This window comes from Equus asinus, chromosome 24 (assembly GCF_041296235.1).
Source record: "Equus asinus isolate D_3611 breed Donkey chromosome 24, EquAss-T2T_v2, whole genome shotgun sequence".
NCBI classification, from domain to species: Eukaryota; Metazoa; Chordata; class Mammalia; order Perissodactyla; family Equidae; genus Equus; species Equus asinus.
Window position 1 is genome coordinate 37,588,200 of NC_091813.1, and position 22,034 is coordinate 37,610,233.

Here is a 22,034-nt window from a genome sequence, read left to right on the forward strand (position 1 = left end):
ATAGTTAGTTAATGTCATTAAAATTGTTGTTGACATATATTTATTGACATGGGTAGCTGTTCATGATATATTGTTAAATAATAAAAAAAAGCAGGCTATAAAGTAGCGTATTTGTATGGTTCTATTAAAAGATAGCTAATGCTTACTGAGAACTTACTATGTGTCAAGCACTGTTCTAAACAATTCACACGTATAAAATCAATTAACTTTCACATAGCACTATACCATACTACCTCTCATTAAATATATGAATATATCTTAACACAAAAATGAGAAATGGAAAGTATGTACTTGTCATAACTTGTGATTGCACGTTATGTTTTCATTTGTCTATTTTTTTAATTTTTCTGTAATGAGAGAATATGTATTGAAACGAGAAGGGAAACAATAAAAAACTAAAAGTATTAAAAAGGAATTAAATGCTTAAAAGGGATCTATAAACCTAGGGTGTTGTGGGTAATTTTTCCCTACTTTTCAAAACACTTCTAATCTCTTTTCAGTCAATTAGGCTTACATTGCCACTAAAGCAGTGTTTCCAGGGGGTGCACATTTTGCAAAATAACTAAAAATAAACAGCTACAATCCTCCAATTAACATTTTTATAACTTGTTCTCTCTCTCCTCTATGGTTACCAGATAAAATTGCATAGTAATGGATGGGAAAAAGTTACCAAAAATCGACCATAACATACAGAATTTATATGGACATGAGAAGACCTAGAACAATCAAAAGAACTTTGAAAAAGAATAAAGTTAGAGAACTTACACTACTTGATTTCAAGACATATTATATAGTTATAGTAATCAAGACAGTGTGGGTAATGGCATAAAGATAAAGATACAAAATCAATAGAACAGAACAGAATCCAGAAAGAGCCACACATATACGGTCAATTAGTGTTCAGTAATGGTGCCAAGGCAATTTAATAGAGAAAACATAACCTTTTCAACAAATGGTGCCAGAAGAGCAGGTATCCATATGCAAAAAAGTGAACCTCAACGCAAAAATCAGCAGAAAATGGATCACAGCCTAAAACTTAAGAGCTAAAACTATAAAATTTCTCGAAGAAAACATAGGAGAAAAATCTTACCTATCTCGGGCTTGGCAAATATTTTTAAACAGGATACAAAAAGTATGAACTATTGGGGCTGGCCCCATGGCTGAGTGGTTAAATTCACACACTCTGCTTTGGCGGCCCAGGGTTTCACTGGTTCAAATCCTGGGCATGGACATGGCACTGCTCGTGAAGCCATGCTGAGGCAGCATCCCGCAGGCCACAACTAGAAGGACCCACAACTATGTACTGGGGGGCTTTGGGAGAAAAAAGGAAAAATAAAATCTTAAAAAAAAAAGTATGAACTATAAAAGAAAGTCAATAAATCAGGACTCTATGAAAATTAAGCGTTTACATGGATAAGGAGAACAGATTAGTGGTTACCAGAGGGGAAGGAGGCGGGGGCAGGGCAAAAAGGGCAAACGGGCACATATGTGTGGTGACAGATAAAAACTCAACTATTGGTGGTGAATACGATGCAGTCTATTCAGAAACTGATATATAATAATGAACACCTGAAATTTTCACAATGTTATAAGCCAATATGACCTCAATAAAATATTTTCTTAAAAAATTGTTTACTTTTCAAAAGACTCTGTTACAAACATAAAAAGGCAAGCGTACTAACTGGAAAAAAATATTTGCAAAGCTCATATCCAGCTCAGGACTTGTTTTAGAGCCTTATGACTCAGTAGTAAGACAAATCACCCACTTAAAATATTCTAAACAAGGCAAATGATCTGAAAAGATACACCACCAAAGAAGATATACAGATGCTGAAAAGATACATGGAAAGATGCTTAACATCATTAGTCATTAGAGAAATGCAAATTAAAGCCACAATGCGATACTACTAGAATAGCTAAAACACCCACTAGACTAGCTAAAATTCAAAATAACCATGTAAGTGTTAAAGAGGATGTGAAGAAATTGAAATTTTCATAGATGGCTGGTGAGAACGTAAGATGGTACAGCCACTTTGGAAACAGTTTGGTAGTTACTTAAAAAGTTAAACATGCATCTACCATATACCCAGCTATTCTACTCCTACATACTTACCCAACAATGAAAGCCCTATGTCCACAAAAACTGATTGTATAAGAATGTTCACAGCAGCTTTATTTGTACTAGCCAAAAACTGGAACCAAGGCACATAACCATCAAAATTTAAGGGACAAACCATTTGTGATATATCCATGCAACACACACAATGCTACTTAGCAATACAAAGGAATGAACCATTAATATATGCAACATGGATGAATATCAAAATAATTATGTTGAGAGAAAGAAGCCATATGAAAAAGTACACATTGTATGATTCCACTTAGACAAAATGCATAAAAAGGCAAACACACCTGTAGTGGCAGAAGGCATTTCGGTGGTTGCCTGGGGATGGGAGTGGCAGAGGAAGAGAGATGGATTACAAACGGATGTGAGGAAACTTTCAGGGCTGATGAATATGCTCACTATTTCGATTGTGGTGATGGTTTCACTGGTATGCACATATGTCAAAACTCATTCAACTGTAGTCTTTAAATATGTACAGTTTTCTGTACATTAGTTATACCTCAATAAAGGTGAAATAAAATGTTTAAAGATCAGCCAGTACACATGTATTAAATTTAACATGAAGTAGTATCTAGTACTTTCCTTAGAATACAGTTATTATTTTCTTTTCTAGTAAGAAATTTAGGAATGAATCTCAAATTTAAGAATGAATGAATAGCTTTTATCCTCTTATAAAAAGAGGATCAAATTTAACATAAGAGCCTTCTTTTAAACCAAGCCTGCAAGAGGGTTTCTTCTGGCATCAATTCCACAGATTACTGTTCTGCCAAAGGAAAAAGTCAAAGGATACTCTACTTACTGCCAAATAAGTACCATTCACACTTACTATACTGTCATTTCTAAAACTGGGGGGAAAAATCATCAATCTTTTCTTTTCTCTTTGATCGTAACAGCCAAGCATAGTTTGAAGAGTCAATGTAGCATAAATCATCAAGTGTGTACTCTGGGGTTATTTTTCATGAAGTATAGCGGGTGAGGAGCAGAACAAAGAACCCAGTGAAGAGGCAGAAGGGAACTAACATTTGCTGAAGGTGAACCATGTGCAAAACACCATCTTCAAAATATTTTTTATACATTATATCAAATAATAACAGTAAAACATTTTGACTACTTTAGTCTCCTATAAATTGAGGGAACAAAGCATTATACAATGAAAATGTTTTTAAGGCAAATAGGAAAGACTAGAGAGCACAGCTATTATTCTTTTAATCTCTTACTTTTAGAGGCTTGGGACTGCCTTAAACATGGTTGAACCCCCAACACAAAGCACTATGCCTTACACACAATGTATACAGTGCTTAATGTTTCTTTAAAATGTAAGAAAAATATTTATAATATATAAATTACATAGCACTGAAAATGAAAGTAGCATATTAAAGTACCAAGGAAAATAATTTTTATTTTATTTTATTATTTTTTTTTGAGGAAGATTAGCCCTGAGCTAACTACTGCCAGTCCTCCTCTTTTTGCTGAGGAAACCTGGCCCTGAGCTAACATCCGTGCCCATCTTCCTCTACTTTATATGTGGGACGCCTGCCACAGTATGGCTTGCCAAGTGGTGCCATGTCCACACCCGGGATCCAAACCTTGGAACCCCGGGCCACTAAGGTAGAACGTGTCCACACGCAGGATCTGAACCAGCGAACCCTGGGCTGCCGAGAAGCAGAACGTGCAAACTTAACCACTGGGCTGGCCCTTATTTTATTTTTTAAACACAGTAGTTCCAGGATTATCTTGCATTCAGACTTGCTTTGAATAATGGAGAAAAAACAGAATTATAATTGTAACACCAAGAACTGGATAAGCCATAGCCCATCCTATCAGTAAGTCTAGGGAAGTGTATCGTTTATGTCTATCACCCATCAACAGGAAAGACAAAGAACTCTTTCCTTTTAAGGGGACTAGACCCAATGCATCTCTGGACTTAAAGAAACGTAAGTCAATGCTGATGGCTAAGAATGAATAAGAAGGCATTTGTGGTAGTGTGGTGAGTCTATGAAGAATCAACTCAAAAACTAGAAGAGAAAGTTCTGTTTTCCACCATTTCACCTTAGTTTCTGAGACTTCCTATCTGCCTCTTTCCCCTCAGCGTTCAATCAGCTGTAAGTGAGTGAGTGAGTAAATAAATCTTATTTTTGAGTGAAAGTTATTAGAAGTGTACAGTTAACTTAGTACATCCAATAAAGGGAATACTCTGCAGCCATCAAATGCCATGCAATATTAACTAATATTTAATGATATGCAAAAATACTCACTGGAAAAAATCTAACAAAATAATATACAATCAACCTTCATTTTTAAACATACATATTTGCCTAGAAAAAAGATTAGGAGGATATATGCTAAACTCTAATTTTCTGTATTTTTTAAACTTTTTCTACAATGAGCATGTTATCCTTTTGGAATCAGAAAAAAATGTAGGGTACAGCAATTTTCAAAATAAACTTAACTTTTAATTCACACTGATTTTAAAAAGTGCCACAAAGCTACAGTTAGAAATATAAAACTATGTAGCAAAACACACAGAAAATGACCTTTAGGATACAAAATAGTTTCAAATATATGATCTAACATTATATTTAGCATAATACATATAGGCATGCCCTCTAATGTTCTGGTGACTTTGATTATGCAACAACAATAGGCAGTAAATAATCCTATGTAATGAATTTAACCAAGGTTCAAACCAATGAAGAATCCAAGTACAACTAGTTTTCTTTATGAAAATCATTTACGGCTGTCGTGGCATAAAGCTCTACAAAAATAAGATTTCACATATTTCCAATTTGATAAATATAAAAGTAATTTTTTACAGACATGTGCAAACTATAAATTCAAAAGAAGCTATTTAGATCAGTCACAGAAATTACAGAAAGCACAGATCTCTACAATTCCTAAAATTAACCAGCCTAAGACTTACACTTTCGGTTTACAGTAACTTTGTTCTGTTGCAGTGTTTGTGAGAAAAGAGCCTTTTCAACAAGTGCCTGCAATATTGACTAAAATAACTGTCCCCAAAAAACAGAAAACTTGCTTTCAAATCAAGTTTTTAATTGAACTGGAATTGAAACTGGAACTTTCTGAAGAAAAGCATAAGCATTTGGTATTGTTCAAGAAAGTGCACGTATTCAGATTAACATAGAATGTCTTCATTCAGCAGATCCTTTAAGCACAGATTTTAAAACATTTCAGAGGTAAGTGATGACAATAAATTCACAATTTCAAAAAACATCACAGATACTAACGAGCACGTAGAACGCTCTCGTGTTTCTCAGATGCCTTGGGGTAAGAGACCTGAAGACGTCTGAATTATGAAGTCCCTGCCCCATCAGTGCAGCTCAGTTGTAGAGGAACTGACTCTTGAAAGAGTAAATTTTGCCTGCCAAGACAATACAGTTTCCCTGGAACTGTCATATATTTCTGCCTATATACCAATATTTGTAAAAATGTGAGCTGTATCATAAGACTCGTGAAATGTACTTACCCTAGAGTCTTCAAGAATCATTCTAATTTTTATAAAATAGGAATCTCTCTAACCAGATCTATATCTTTTTATAATTGCACACTTTTTACAGAACACAGTTTACAAAACTTTTCCAGTTGCTTTTGCATCACGGCTAACAATATAATGGTATTATTGAGTACCTAACAATATATATTTTACCACTTGTATATAAACCATTTGGTCCTCAACAGGAACACAACCAGGAAGTGCCAGCACAGAACAGCTAAAATCTGTGGCATCCTACTAAAATTGAGAACCTTTCAAGTGTGTACAGATTTCAATGGATGATTTGCCCAACAAAGATACACCAGGATTGTAATTCCCAAGTCATGATATCTTCTCCTTTATGTAAAAATAGTCACATTGGGGCAGGATTGCTTTTCACCTGAGAAGAGTAAAACATTATAATAGACTGTGAAGAATTTTATATATTTGTGCTTATCTGCTCCCTCAATCCAAATTCCAGGGGAAAGGGCCCATTGCTTTCATCAGATTTTCACTGGTCTATGATCCAAACATGCCTGAGAACACCGCGCTTAATCCATTCCCTCCTGCTCACCTCTGATATAAATCCAGATTCATCAGATTAAAATCTGCCTCACGGTGGTTGGACTCAATCACTCATTTATAACACCAATAAAAACATTACTGACCTCAGTTTTTATTTAAACTACACAAAATGAAACAAGGCAGAATTTTAAGAAATTATAATAAAACGAAATGTTTTAAAAACTGAAAATCATCTTTAATAGTAAAATGGATCCATTTTATTACTGTATAGTTCAGCATTACTTTAGTTATAGAAAATAAAAGATAAATGCCTATCATATAGAAGTTTGCTTCACATCTTAGAATGTAATACAATTACATTATTTCCTTCCTCACATCTAAATCCTATCCTACAGAAAGGAGTTCCTTATCCAGGGTTCTGAATTTCTGGAAAACTGGGGATAAAAGGTGAAGGTCACAAATTAGGAAAGAGACCTCAGACCCTTACCAATGCTTCCAAAACTAACCAGAGGCAGTGCTATATTTCTAACCTCCATAGTTGTTAATATAGAATGCGTTTTCCCACAGATACCTTCTAATGTAGGCCCATAATTGTATCTCCAATTCCAAGACCAAAAAAACTCTGTAAGACAAAGTATTTCTTAATCTTCCATGGCAAAACCTGACCCGTACCCTTGATGTAAATACCAAAAAGTTTTGCTGTAAAAGCATTAATGTGTTTGATTATACGGTGCTGACCAAGACCCCACTGGGAACATTTTCCCATCATTAAGATCACAGCATGGTTTCATCTTACATGATTATTTTTATGGGCCTTTTAAAGCGAACAGCGAGGACCCCAGCAAATACTGAAGTCATTTGTAACTCCCTAAAAGACAAGGAAACACAGATTACCCTTCCACTTTATACAGATCCACAGATTCCTACATGCCAGAGCTTTTTTTTAAAGGTACATAAAACCTATCATTGCATCACTGGAGAGTGTTACTAAGGATTTGTTTCATTAGATTCCTGATTGTTCTCTTTTTAAGAGCCCCTGGAAAATATTTTTGCCTCTTACCCTTGTGGGGACCTGAAATTGGCCACCCCAAGATATGTCTCTTTGGCATCAGGATTATTTGAGGCTGGTTGCTTTTGATAAACTGGGACAGGGAAAGAGGCTCTGAGGACTGGAACTTGCCCTTTGTTAGGACACATTTACATTTGTAAGGTAAATCTCTATCTGTAAAGGTGCCTCCCTCTCTGTACCAGGAAGAAGAAAGGAGATGACCTTCTCTCTACAAACTCTTAATCAATACCAAAGGCAAGGACTTAAAATCTGCATTTTATTGTGCTAGTCTGGTAACCTCCTGTAACTAACTTCCCTCCCCCTCCCAATTTTGCCATTTCTTTAAGGATTAAGCATCTTTCCTTAGGCTAGGAACTGATTGCTGCGCTCACCTGTGACCGCCCAGCTCCAGACTATAGACTTGCCTCCTGCTACGCCCACCAAGATAGCAGACCATTACCTGCTGTGTCCATCAAGCAATGTGCAGACAGGGCAATCTTGTGACTATTGTGGGAGGGACATCTCAATCACATGTGAAACACCCTCTTTGGGGGTACATAACCACTCTGTGCACCCCACTTCTTCGGTGCCCTTTCTTCCTTCGGGAAGAAAGGCCCCAGGCCATGGTTCCTCATAAAGCTTTGTTTAATTTTCTCTTGCTATTCTGTCTCATGTGAATTTAATTCGTTCTCCGGCCAGGCGAACCCCCATTTGGGGAGAGGAAATGTCCTCCTCCCCCACACCCTCAAGAACAGCTTCTCCTTGGCAAATGCTCACTGGGGTTTATGAACCTGGTCAGGCCTCCCTCAACTCTGTTATATGCATTATTGCATCAGTATTATTCTTGGCTCCTCTTTTTAATCTGGACCATAATTTCCTTTACTTATCTACTTTTAGTTTATACTATCTTGCTGTTTTGTGTTTATTTTTTTAAATGTGCTCATGAAAGAGAGATTAAATCTTTTGCAGAACAAGGAGGGCAAAGTTAATGAGATTCAGGCAATCCTAATTTCTAGGCACACAGTACTTAACACATTTCACCAGACATATTAGGAATTATATATGAAAACCCAAGTTAAGTGACATTATATTCTAATTCCAGGAAAGTTTCCAGAATCCTTCTGGACTAGTTTGCCCTTCCAATTCAGTTATGTTTATAACTCCAGCCACCTTTTCACACTCAACATATTGAAAACCAAATTCACCATTCTTACAAGAAGTTACTTTGTCCTCCCATGTGCTCAGCTGCAGAACTGTCTGTTGTGAAAATGTTATTTTGATATATTACATCTGTTTACCCTCCCACCTGTCAGAACTATGTCCAGAACTTTACATGGGCCAAATTCTACTTACATGAGCCAACCAAAACTTATAGTCTAAATGACCACTGTATAGATTTTGTCCAAACTTTAGAAGACCTATGCAACAGACACTTCAAGATGCTATATATAAGTTCAGAATATGCCTTTTTAAAATTATTATTGTTTCTTTTATAATCCAGATTACCATCTTAAATGCAAAATTCTCAAATGTGGAAAAATTTAAAGAATGAGAAAAACGAGAGTAAATGATATAATAAGCCCCAAGTAAGAAGTATACTCATCAAGCTGTTTTCTGCTGTTCCCTTTCTACGTTATGAAGCGAATGGCCTACTCAGAGCACAGACTTGGGAGGGTCTCTAAAGCTTGGGCCTAAGATTTACCAATCAATTATTTTGATTTAAGATTTTTGATCTAAGGTTTTTATCAATCTAACATCTTAAAGATTATAGCTTATTCAACTTGTACATTAATTTCTGTCCAAGTCCCAAGTAACATGAACAAAATAAAGTTGGTGATGTTTAAATTTCTTGTAATTTGTAAGTGAAAATCAGAGGACGAAAAAGTAAAAATTTTAATTAATATCTTAAATTTGACAAAATTTGACTAGCATTTCTGACAAGTAGTTTGTTACTAAAATATTCAACAGCAAAAAACAGTAATTTCTCACAATAAAAATGGTTATCAGCTATCCTAAAATATCACCATTAAAATTAAAATGATATGATATGGAAGAAGGTCGTGTTAAATAATGTCATCAGTAAAAGGGCACAGCCCTCTAGGATCATTTAGAGATACAAGTTCATAATTCAGCAAATACCTATTTAATGATAGCTTTTCATGTACCTCAAACGTGTCCCTTAAAACATCAGCCCTGTTACAACTCAATTCTAGGATTCTTTCGCAAAACATTTTACATTTTCTATCTACAAGCACTGGGTTTTGCGATAATTTTATAAAGCGATCTAGTTAAATCAGTCAGAAGGGTTAAGTTTATTTTCACTATAAAGAGAATACATATGAGGTTCTTAGATGTGACAGAAGATTCTAAATGTAATTTTATATTGAAAACTCTATAAAGCAAAACATGACATTTGAAAAGTCTGACAAAACTACATAAGAGTCAAGAAAGCTTCTATTGTACAATTCACAATATTGAAATTCAAATTTACTCTGAAAAGAACAACTTCCAAATTCTACAGAAGTAGCAAAGAAATTTTTTGTGAAAAAGCATACATTTTTGAGTTGTGTGTCTACATGGAAAAGGATCCAAAATAAAATATTTTAGGGTTATAGATGTCATTAGGAGATTTTGAGAGTCATAGATATAAAGAATCTTTTTTTTGGAATAAGAAACAAAAGTAACTTATCAAGAAATTTTCCCTTGAAACGAGGTCTGGAATTGCTATTAATCAAAGAACCACTAGTACTTTAAAACTTGCTTTTGAGTGAATGTTTATTTTCAATTAGCCAAATTTCTGCTATAACAAATGACATTTTCAAATAACAGTGAAATCTTTTTTTCCCCACAAGTAAATAATACAGGCTGAATGCTTTTGTACTTCTGAACTTTATACTACTTTTACACTTCTGTTTATGATTTTTTTTCTCCTCAGAAATAACATATATGGTTCTCTGTTCTCAATTTTTAATTTAATAAAGTAATTCAGTGAAAGATTTGGAAGTTTTAAACTTCCAAAACAAAAAACCAACTTTCTCAGTAATCCCTCACATACATCTTAGTCATTATTCTGTGGTCATTTTGTTTACTGTCCGTCAGCATGAGAATAGTGAAGTCTGTAACTTTCACTCAATAAAGCACAATGAACTGATGTAAACTCCCCTCTTCAGTTCAAAAATATAAAATGCAAGAGAAAATGTTTAAAACAACACAGACACACACTAAGATAGAGAATCCAAAGACAAAAACATCAGAGTCTAAAGGTGGGCTACTCTCAAAGTTAATGAGCCCATACTGCTGTACTTTACAGATTAGATTATCATCTATACCGAAAATCAAAGCTATTTATAGATAAGCTATTAGTATCAATGAGAGCATTTAGCAGCATTCTGGGATATAATATAAATATACAAAAATCAATAGTGTTCTTAAACTCCAATGATAATCATTACATAATAGAAATTTTAAAAGATGACAACAAATTATACAAGATCTTCAGGAATAAATCTTAAAACAAATGTATAAGATCCATGATGAAAATTATAAAATATTCTGAATGGCAAAAAGAGAACTAAAAGGTGGAAAATATATAATGGTCATGGATGAAGACATGACATGATAAAATGTCAATTCTCCCAAAATATTCCATAAATTCAATGAAATTCTAATCAAAACCCCAACAGATCCTTTGATGTAACGAAAGAGGCTGATTTAAAAATGAAAATGCTCAAGTAAAGTCAAAGAATAGCTAAGGCTATTCTGAAAAATGAGAACAAAATAGGGGGGTGGGATTTGCTTTACATTCAACACATTCTAAAATAATAGTAAGTGAAACACTGTAATCCTGAGACCAGGCCAGATATATACATCAATGTACAACAGGAATCTCAGTAAGAGCTACAAGACAACAGCAGAATTCAGAATATCGTAAAGATGGCATTTCAAATTCACCAGGAAAGGACAGAGAGAAAATGATGAAACAGTTGACTTTCCTTACATAAAAGAGTAAAATTAGAATCCTCCTTCACCAAAAAACCAATAAAAATTCAGAGATTCAAAACTTAAATGTAAAAAATAAAACTTTAAATCTATTAGAAGCAAAATATAGGAGGATTTCATAAACTTGGGATAAAGAAAACATAATAAACGAAAAAGAAACCATAAAGTTGATGAATTTGACTGCATTATAATTTAAGTCTGTACAGTTGGACAGGATAGAGGAAACATATTTCATCTTACTCTTACCTATTACATTTAAAAACTCTAGATAAAAAACATGAAAGAGACATCAGAAAACTCTAAAGTTGGAGAAGAGAAGTGGGACTGTATAAGGACCTCAGAATTCAAGAACTGACATAGCAGTGAGTTGCCTAGGGGTTCTTTCTTTTAGTCCTATATATCCCAGCCTGGTGCTGAAGAAACTTACAACTCGATAAGCTAGAGGGTGCAGAATCCACCCCTGAACAAAACAAAGCACCCAACATACAAGAGATTTCTCTAGCCAAAGTACTAAGGGGGGCAGAACCTTTTTGACAATACTAGTCAAACACCATTAAGGAAAAAAGTGCTCCTCTCCAACCTCACTACGTGCTGAGACTGGCACTAAGCGGGTGAGGCCATGTGTGAAAAGAATCCTGACCGGCATCCCAGCCAAGCAGTAACAAGTAACAAGATTTAAATAGGAACCAGAGTCTCATAATATAACTCCCAGAAGATCCAGGACACAACTGAAAACAACATGCAAACCAATCACTAGGAAAATCTCAACCCAATGAGAAAAGACCTACAACAGATGCCAACACTGAGATGATGAAGACGTTGGAATTACCTGATAAGACTTTTAAACCAACTATCAGAAAAATCCTTCAGGGAGCAGTTTCAAAACACGTGAAACAAATGAAAAAAATAAAAAGTCTCAGCAAAGACAGGAGATTAAAAAAAAACCTAACAGAAAGGTTAGAACTGAAAACCTAAATTAAATACTCAATAGCAAAAATGTAGACAAGAGATAAAAGAATCAGTGGACTCAAAGATGGATCAATTGAAATTATCGGATCTGAACAATGGAAACAGGTTAAAAAAAAATGAACAGATATTAGGGTCTCGTGGGGCTTATTCAAAACATACCATATTCCTGTCCGTGAAGTCCAAGAAGAGGAGAAAGAGTGATGGACTAAAGAAACAAAGGCTGAAAATTTCCCAAGTTTGACCAAAGACACAAACCCAGACTCAAGAAGCTAAACAAATACCAAACAGGCTAAACTCAAAAGAAATGTACAACTGGACACATGATAATCAAACTTCTGGAAACTAAACACAAAGACAGAATCTTGAAAGGAGATTGAGAGAAACAATACATTACCTATAGGTGAACAATTTGAATGGCAGTGGATATTTCTTCAGAAACCAGAAAAAGGTGGCACATTTTGCAAGTGTTAAAAGAAAAGAACTGACAATCTGCAAGTCTATATCCAGTAAAAATACCCTTCAGGAATGGAGATGAAACAAAGACATTCTTAGATTTTATACAGAAAGGTAGCAATAGTAAATTAAACATATAATACACAGATATCCAGATAAAACTGTGACCTTAGCATATATAATTTCTAACTCAATTTTCCATCTCCTCTTTTTTCCTACCCTCCACGCCTAAGCATATAGACATTCTCAGTGAAATAATCAACAAAACACATACCATAGGAAAAATGCCCTTGAGAGAAGAGTAAATCAGGGCAGTGTGACATTAACACTGAGTGTGACATGAGCACATGCATATGCACACTGCACACAGCCTTCCAACCAAGGCTGCTAGAGCTCTGATCTAACAGAATAACACAACAGAAATTCAGGGTTCCCTTTGCTGGTGCCTGGGCCCAAGAGATTTGAACAGACTCTCCCTCCATCCCTAGTTAAAACAGAAACAAAAACAAAACCTGAAGTAACCCATCTCAACCCCCAAAGCTTCACAGATAAACTCAGCCCAGTAAAAAGATGAGCAAACAAACACAAAAGAAGGAGAACAATTCCAGAACTCAGAACGAATGCTCTGCTTTAATACAGTTAGTACCACGACAGAAGAAATCTTGTTACTGAGGTTCAGAAGAACACCGCATCTACGATATTGGGAAGGCAGGCAGAAGGGATCATTTGAGCCAAGGAAAGGCAGAATATAAAGAAAAGCAGCACAGCTGCAAAGGAACTACTGAAAACCACAAGGAATATTGTAAAATAGGAACTCTTCATGAAGGGTACATTTAAAAGGTGAAGTTTGAAATTAATGGTAGATGTTGAATAATGGAAAATAAGGTCAGAAAAGTAAATTGGTGTTTTCATTGACAACAAACTTACTGAGTTGTTCAAAGTTGCAAAAAGCTGCTTTTCAGTTGAACATCAGATAGTTATTTGTTGTCTACACAGACTATTTCTCCTGACAATAAATCATAGAATTACATAATTCTATCTTTTAAAAGGAAATTTTACATTCATTCCTCAATAAAATCGTAACTCCCTCTAGACATGACAGTCCCTACTGAACCACAAAACAAATCACATCGTGTACTATACTTAATTTACACAGGATTCTTAACAAGCTAGGTAGCTGGATTTAATTCAATAAGCAATAAAGAACCAATGAAAGTTTATGAGCAAGAGAAAAATATGATGAGAACAGCATGACAGAGAATTTGCAAGTGAGATTAACTTGCCTTCCATATTATTAAAAAAAAAGATTAACAATACTGAAAACAATTTTTAAAATGACAGGAAAAATTTAAGGTTATATTAAATGGCTTAATTATTGGGAAACTTATTTACAAAAAAATATACAATGGAAATCCTTAAAAAGCTATTAAAAATTACAAAAGCAAAAATTGTAGGGAAAGCAGGAAATTAAAACTTCAAAAATAGAAGTTGAGTATGTCTGCACTCCCGTGTGTTCTGCAATATTCCTGCTTTGCTCTCTCTATAGCCCAGGCTCAAAGGCAGTGATAGTAGCACAATCTGTTAATCTGTGAGAACAGACAGGAGGACAGGGTGAAAAGGTTAGTAACTATATAGTTCCAGGTCTACAAAAATTACCATCACTGACAGTAGGGCTACTTTGGAGGAGAATAAAGAGCAAGCACAAGACAGGAGGTTCAATTCATTAACTACTACTGAGGCTAAGCACTTGGTCCCCGCCCTTACAGAACTAACAAATATTTACAAATGATACAGAGCAGGTCTAGGGAAGTACAGAGATGGGTAAAAGGAAAAAAAGAGAGATGCTCATAAACATTTTGAAAATACATAAATCTAGGTAGATTTTAATGAGTTTTACTTTCTGTATCTGTAAAATGGAGACACTACTCGGGTTCTTGTAATGACTGAATGAGGATGCACCTATGCATTTAGCATAGTGACTGGCTTGTAATCTGAATTGAAATGTTACCTGCTTTGTCTTTCCATAAACATTCTTTCACTAGCATCAGTAACACAGTTGGATACAGTATAAGACCAATCAAAATTTTATGGTGTTCAGAAAGACTAAAGCAAGATAAAAAGAAAAGCCCTGGATTTGGCACAGCAGTGAGATAAGACTGCCAAAGCCAAACTTACTATTTTCAGAAAATTTCTCAAGGCTAAACTTGCAAGGAATAAAAGAGACATAAACTGACAATTTCTTCCCTAAATTTCATTGTACACACCTGGATGGAAAACTCATTTCTTTAGGTAAGGTGCACCCTAGATATGGTCTCAGATAGTCTAGAAGGCTTCCAATTTCAGGAAATTTTATTTTTAATAAAGATAATTTGTTAAATGTTATATTTTGATTTAATGTATATGCCGCTACAAGACATTATGAAAATAAATATCACACACTAAAAAAAATTATCTACCAGTCTATGTATCCTGATGAGTAGGTTCTGAGACATGATCTCTGTAATTATATGTTCAGCTAGCCCTGGTAGCTGGCCTTGGAATCTATCATATACAACACCACTTCTCTGAAAACATTAACAAACTTTCAGAATCTAATGTGTCCATAAATTTGGAAACTATACACAATACTGTGCTGTGTTACAAAAATCTGTAAATTCCCTTCTCTTTATCGTATAAACTTAAAATTTTAAACATGATTCAGTTCATTGTGTTAAGTATACAAATTATATAAAAAGAACCAAAATTTGTTAAGGACTATACATAAATATAATTGTTACTCTTCCTTTCAAGTGACAATTCTCTAGATTCTTTCACATACCCAAATTTAGAATATTTCAAGGAAAAGCCTGGATAATATCTAATCACTCAAATTTCATAAACAATATTAGAAATTTGATTACATATCAAAGAATAGAAAAAGTCCTTTTAGATAAACTTTAAGAAATCATTAAAATGTCTCTAGGCAGATGATTAAAATAATGACAATAAAGGAATTTTGCATTTAACATATCAAATATAATTACTGATTTTTGAGAAAAATTTGAAATAATAAGAGACTACAAAAATGTTACGAGGAAAAAAATGCATGGGTTTTCGATTAACTTTTTTATTAAAAGAGTATCTATGAAAGACAAACTTAAGGATAATTGGTAAAATTGGCATAAAAGTGGATTATAATGCACCCTATTCTTATCAGCACCAAAATACATTTAACTGGAACCTGATCTTCTATCTTTCTCATGCGGTTCAGTGTACCTGGTGTAGCTGTTTTAGTGGGTTGAACATGAGCAACTCAAAAGATACGTACACCCAAAACTTGCGAGTGTTAGCTTATTTGGAAAAAGTCTTTGCAGAACTAATTAAGGCAAGGATCTTGAGATGAGATCATATTAGATTAGGGAAGGTCCTAAATCCAATGGATAGTGTCCTTAAAAGAGCAGGGGAAAGGACACTCAGGGAGGAAGGCCATGTGATGATGGAAGCAAAAACTAGAGTGATATGTCTACAGGCCAACGAAGGCCAAGAATTGACAACAGCCACCAGAAACTAGGAAAGAGACATGGAAAGAATACTATATCAGAGCCTCCAGAGGAACTAACCCTGCCGACACCTCGATTTCAGACTTCTGATCTCCAGAACTGTGAGAGTTAAGTTTCTGTCGTTTTCAGCCACCCAGCTTGCAGTATTTTGTTATGGAAGCCCTAGGAAACTAATACACCCTCCAATCCCATTTTAAATCAATGTCCATTCACTGTTCCAAAAGCTGTATCATCTATTTTCCCCTGAATTGTTCCATTACTATTTGGTAATCCCTTATTTTATTCTTTAGAAGCACTAGGAACATCACCTTACTTACACGTTGCATCCATTCATGATAATCTAGTTGCAGCTCCAGTATAGCTTTTGCCAACTCAGCCATAATGTAAGATCCTTGAAGGCAGGAACTGTATCTTAAATGTCTTTGTTGTCATGCATTTCACCTAATATAGTGCTATATACAGTGCACGTCTAAATAACTTCTTATTTGAGGAAATAAAGAATGACTAAAAACTTTTATTATAAGTTAAACCATCCTTATGGAATGATCTTGAATACTACTGGGATCACTTAAAGATCTACACGTTTGCCTGCTCTTAAAACTGAACTTTGGTTTTATCCATATTCTTATTCCCTACTGTTTTAAAAGAACCACATTTACTGTCGATGGACTTAAAATCTACACTAGGAATCCAATAATATTCAAGATACAGCAAGAATCAAGGAAATTAGAAGGGATGCCATAAAACAAAATACCACCAAGATCTTCTTTTGTAGGTAAGATGTGGTTACAAATAAAAGAAGTTCATTACATTATGTTTGTATTGTTTTATAGTTACTTAAGGTATGGTTATATACAATTTTCACAATTACCTGAAAAAAGAGAACAATATTAAACAAAAAATCTAAGTATACAACATACCTGAGTTCGTAAAATTTCACTTTTTGACAACTGCATATCACCAGTCAGTTCTTTCACAACAATGCCCAGTGGTTCTAGACGCTTGCTGAAGTAATTTGTCATTTCAGCTGCCAAGGCTTTCATTGGAGCAACATATACAATCTGTACCAATGAAACACTAGCTTGATGAATGAGCAAAAACTACAGTGTCATTTGTTTCACAGTAGTCAATACAAGTCACAATTTATACTGAAATATGATTCTAGCCACGTCAAGTGAAAAATCTTAATAGTGATATATGAAAGGTACTTACCTATGTTGGCTAAGTGTGCAGGCTGTTTAAAGGACAAAGGAATTTGTTTATACAGCCTCATCACTTTGAAAATTGGTTCTGCCTCAAAACTAGATGTATGGGATTTTCATAACATAGGGACTGCCTTAATAGTAATAAAGTAAATCAAGCAGCATTCTTTATGTATACGACATCCTTAAAAACTTCCAGATTTCACGTAACACGTACAGATAGAAAAAACGATTTTAATTTTACAATTTAAAAAGCTGTCGTCTGGCTTGTTAATTTCCTACCTTAAATTCATTCTTTTTGATAACACCCTGTTGAAAATGTTGGCGAATTTCATGCAAAACTGTAAGCATCGCAATGTTGGTCTTTCCAGCTCCAGTAGGGGCACAAATCAGCATGTTCTCATTGGTGTTGTAGGCAGTCTCAAAGACAATTGACTGGATTCTATTGAGTCTCCTCATTCCTTTAAAAGCCAGCTGCCCAATCTAAAAAAAGACATGACCCATTATAAACGGTAATAATGTGAAGGACCTACACAAAACAGTAAATGTAAACATTTATTTCCTTTGATTAAAAAAACCAAAAACGACTAATTTGTTTAGTCTCGCAATATGTAAACTGGAGTGTCGAGTTGAGAACAATTCACAACTACTGTACAATTCTAATGCATTTGGGAATTTCAAATTAAATTTGAAAAACAGAATAATAGAACTATACCTGTATCTTTGTACATAATCCAAAGTATAAAACAATGATAAATTAATAATCTTAGAAAACAAAATTAAACACAGGTATCTTTTGAATTCATATGATGATATTCTAGTTTATTTGGATAGAAGACTACTAATGAACACGCAAACGAAAAACTTCCTGGGGATTTAAATCAATAGGAAATTCTATTTAAATCTTAGGGATCTTTAAAACCCTTTTTGAAAAGGCAGCCATAATAGCAGGAATAATAGCTACAGATTACGTTTTTCCAGAACTTACACTTCAATAAATGCAATTGTTTTGATATATTTCCTTATTTAATCCTTGAAACAACTCTACAGTATAAGCACTATTATTATATCCTTTTAATAGAGAAGAGAATTAAGACAGAATGGTTAAATAATTTTTCCTAAAGTCTTCCTATATGAAGAGTCTGAGAATAAACAAAACACTGGATGGGAATCATGGCAGGAAACCAGAATGGCTATATCAATATGAAGGGGAAAAAACCACATTTTAAAGCCAAGAATAATACCAGAGATAAAGAAAGTCATTTTATAATGACAAAGAGGTGAATTAATCAATAGGACATAATGGCCCTAATTACTTAAATATCTAGTAATAGGTTTTTAAAATACATGAAGCAAAAACTGATAGATATGCAAAGGGAAACAGACAAATCCACAATTATAATCAGAGATTTCAAATCTCTCTCCAACAGCTGATAGAACAAGTAGGCATGAAAATGAGCAAAGCTATAGACTTGAACAGCCTATCAACCAATTTGACCTAATATTTTTTCATCTAAAAATAGCAGAATATATATTCTCTTCAACTGCTCATAAAACATTTACCAAGACATACCAGATTCTGGGTCATGAAATAAGTCTCAATAAAATGAAAAGGAAGCAATCATATAAAGTATGTTCTCTGATCACAATGGAATTAAATTAGAAATCCTTAAAGATCCTAAGAAAATATCTAAATATTTGGAACTAAATAACTCTATGGCATTCATATAGGAAAACAAGAAAAACTGTCTTTATTTAGAGATGACGTAATTTTCTCTGCACTAAACCTGATTAAATCTACAAAAAATCACCTAAAACTAATAAGTGAATTTTAGGAAGGTTGGAGGATACAAGATCAACATTAAAAAAAACCAAACATGTATTTCCATATACTAACAAAAAATATGAAAGCAAACATTTTTAAAAAATCAATTACAACGGCATCAAAATTATGAAACACTCAGGGATAAATCTGAAAAAAGATGGGAAACACTTATATACTGACAACTACATAATTTTGCTAAGAGAAACAAAAGTAAACTCAATATTCTTAAGTCATCAACTCTTCCCAAATTGATCTATATAGATTCAATGCAATTCCAATCAAAATCTCATCAGGATTTTTTGTGGAAATTTACAAGCTCATTCTAAAATTCACATGGAAATAGAGAGGAACTAAAAGAGACAAAACAAGTTTGAAAAAGAACAATGTAAGAGAGCTAAAACTAATTACTTTCAAGGATTATTAAAAAACTGGAGAAATCAAGACAGCATCGTATTGGCTTAAAAATAAACAGATCAAGGAACACAATGAAGAATCGAGAAATAAACCCTGATATATATGGACAACTTATTTTTAACAAAAGCTCAAAGGTAATGCAGATAACAAAGGCCAGCATTTTCAATAAATGATGCTGGAACAAATGGATATCCACATGGGAAAAAATGAACCTGGATTCATACCACCCACCATACATAAAAATTAACTCAAAATGGATCACTGAACTAAATGTAAAACTTGAAGAAGAAAATATAGGAGAAATTCTTGGTGGTCTTCAGTTAGGCCAAGATTTCTTAAATATAGCATAATCCATGAACAAACAAATTGATAAATTGGACTTAAGCACAACGAAAAACCTATAATCTTCAAGACATTGTTAAGAAAATCAAGGAGGAAGCCGCAACATGGGAGAAAATCTTTGTGAAGCATACATCTGATAAAGGACTTGTATCCAGAATATAAAACGGATTCTCCAAACGCAATGCTAAAGGAAAACAAACAATCCAATTTTCAAAATGGGCAAAAGATTTGAACAGTCTCTTCACCGAAGAAAGTATCTGGATGGCAATAAGCACACCAAAAGATGTTCAACATCATTAGTCACTAGGGAAATGAAAGTTAAAATGACAATCATTACTTATCACTTGTATAAATAGTACTATACTAAGGATATGTCAGCATAAATATTCACTTTCTTAACAAAAGTCGGTGTATAAAATCATCCTTACAACGGATTAGTTTGTGGTTTAAAGGGGAAAAAAGGCATGTTAAAAACCATATTACATCAGTTTAGTTTTCTATAATAAAAATATAAACTATGTACTGAGGTATCTGAGGGGAGAGTCACTAAGGAGAATACCATTTCAAGTAGAGAGAACAGGTAGAAGGTAGAAAAACACCTAAAATTAGCTTAAAGTTAGTAGTTGTGTGAGGGAAATGGGAGGAAGGGATACCAGAGACGATGAAGGTGGAAAAGCAGGCCATGACCAGAGCATGAAGACCAGACTACTGTACAGACTCCTCTAGAAACCTCTGAAGCTTTCCTGAAAGACTAAAGGAGGAAATCAGCAGAGGAAACTGAGGCCTAGAGAAGTTAAACAACTCACCCAAGTCCCCATTGCTAATAAATTGTGACAAGATGGGACCTGAATTCAGTTTGTCTTGGCTCCAAATACGAATTAGCACCAAATTTACTGTTTAAAATAATACTATAAGACGACTTATTTTGCCAATTAATAAGTCTCTATATTCTTTTCAAACAGACCACTGCGAAAGAATCCTTAAAATATTGTTGACATTTTACTATCAACAGAACATGCTGATGAGAAACAGCAAGTTACGAAAAAAAAAACCCTCCAAATATTTATAAATCACTTCAAATAGCCCATGTTCTACATCTTCCTCCAAACATTTCTTTTTGTTTTTCACTTTGAATTTAGGAAAATGAATGAAATAATTCTCACCAATAAACTTGTTGGTAAAAAATAAAAGGAATGTGCACAGACAGCAATCGTAACAGTATTAAAAGATTTCACCTGAGGACTCAGTATATTTCTTTTTTTTCTAAAGATTTTATTTTTCCTTTTTCTCTCAAAGCCCCCCGGTACATAGTTGTGTATTTTTAGTTGTGGGTCCTTCTAGTTGTGGTATGTGGGATGCCGCCTCAGCATGGCCTGATGAGCGGTGCCACGTCCGCACCCAGGATTCAAACCGGTGAAACCCTGGGCCGCCACAGCAGAGCGTGTGAACTTAACCACTCGGCCACGGGGATGCCCAGTATATTTCAAATTGTATCTGTGAGCTACTGGAACATGAGAAAATTAGGTTAAAGTTTATTATGCGTAGGCGATTCTTATATTTGAATGCTATTCAAATTAGATTCACAACTATCTTGAAATAAGAAAAAAAAGATTACACTTGATCTTGGCCAAAAGGTTGAGCAGCGATCACAACAGATTAAAGAGGAAGAAAAGTGTAGTTATACCAAAACTCTATTCAAATTTGGAACTATGTAGTAATGATATTCATTGTTTTATTTATATTTCATACATATACTAATGTCTACTTAAATGGTGATAATAATCATTACTTCCAAATATCTGGTATTCTTCTAACTTAAAAGTAAAATGTTTTGACTTTATATATTAATGAGTGCATAAAGTTAAACTACAATTATTTTTCTTAGCATGTTAGCATTTGCTTTTAAACAGAAAACTGAGTGTCACAGGGCTCATTTATCATAAATGCCTTATGTTCAGCCCAGATAGCCATTCTAAATATATACCGTTTTCCCTTTTAATTGGTTTTAATTAAGATATTTTCAAAACATCATAATCAACAGATCAAAAATATTTTAAATGTTACAAGCTTGACTGTAAATCCACTTTTTTATATATATTTTAG

At 34.1% G+C, this 22,034-nt stretch overlaps 1 protein-coding gene across 1 annotated transcript in view; it reads right to left on the reverse strand.

The window, feature by feature from the left end:
• The window catches only part of ASCC3 (activating signal cointegrator 1 complex subunit 3), a 322,615-nt gene that overhangs the window by 208,555 nt on the left and 92,026 nt on the right, over positions 1 to 22,034 (reverse strand). The window contains exons 9-10 of the mRNA XM_014841095.3: positions 17,633 to 17,833; positions 17,069 to 17,209 (exon numbers count right to left, since the gene is read on the reverse strand). Of these exons, the coding sequence (XP_014696581.3) occupies positions 17,069 to 17,209; positions 17,633 to 17,833 (342 nt within the window). The remainder of the gene's footprint in view (positions 1 to 17,068; positions 17,210 to 17,632; positions 17,834 to 22,034) is intronic.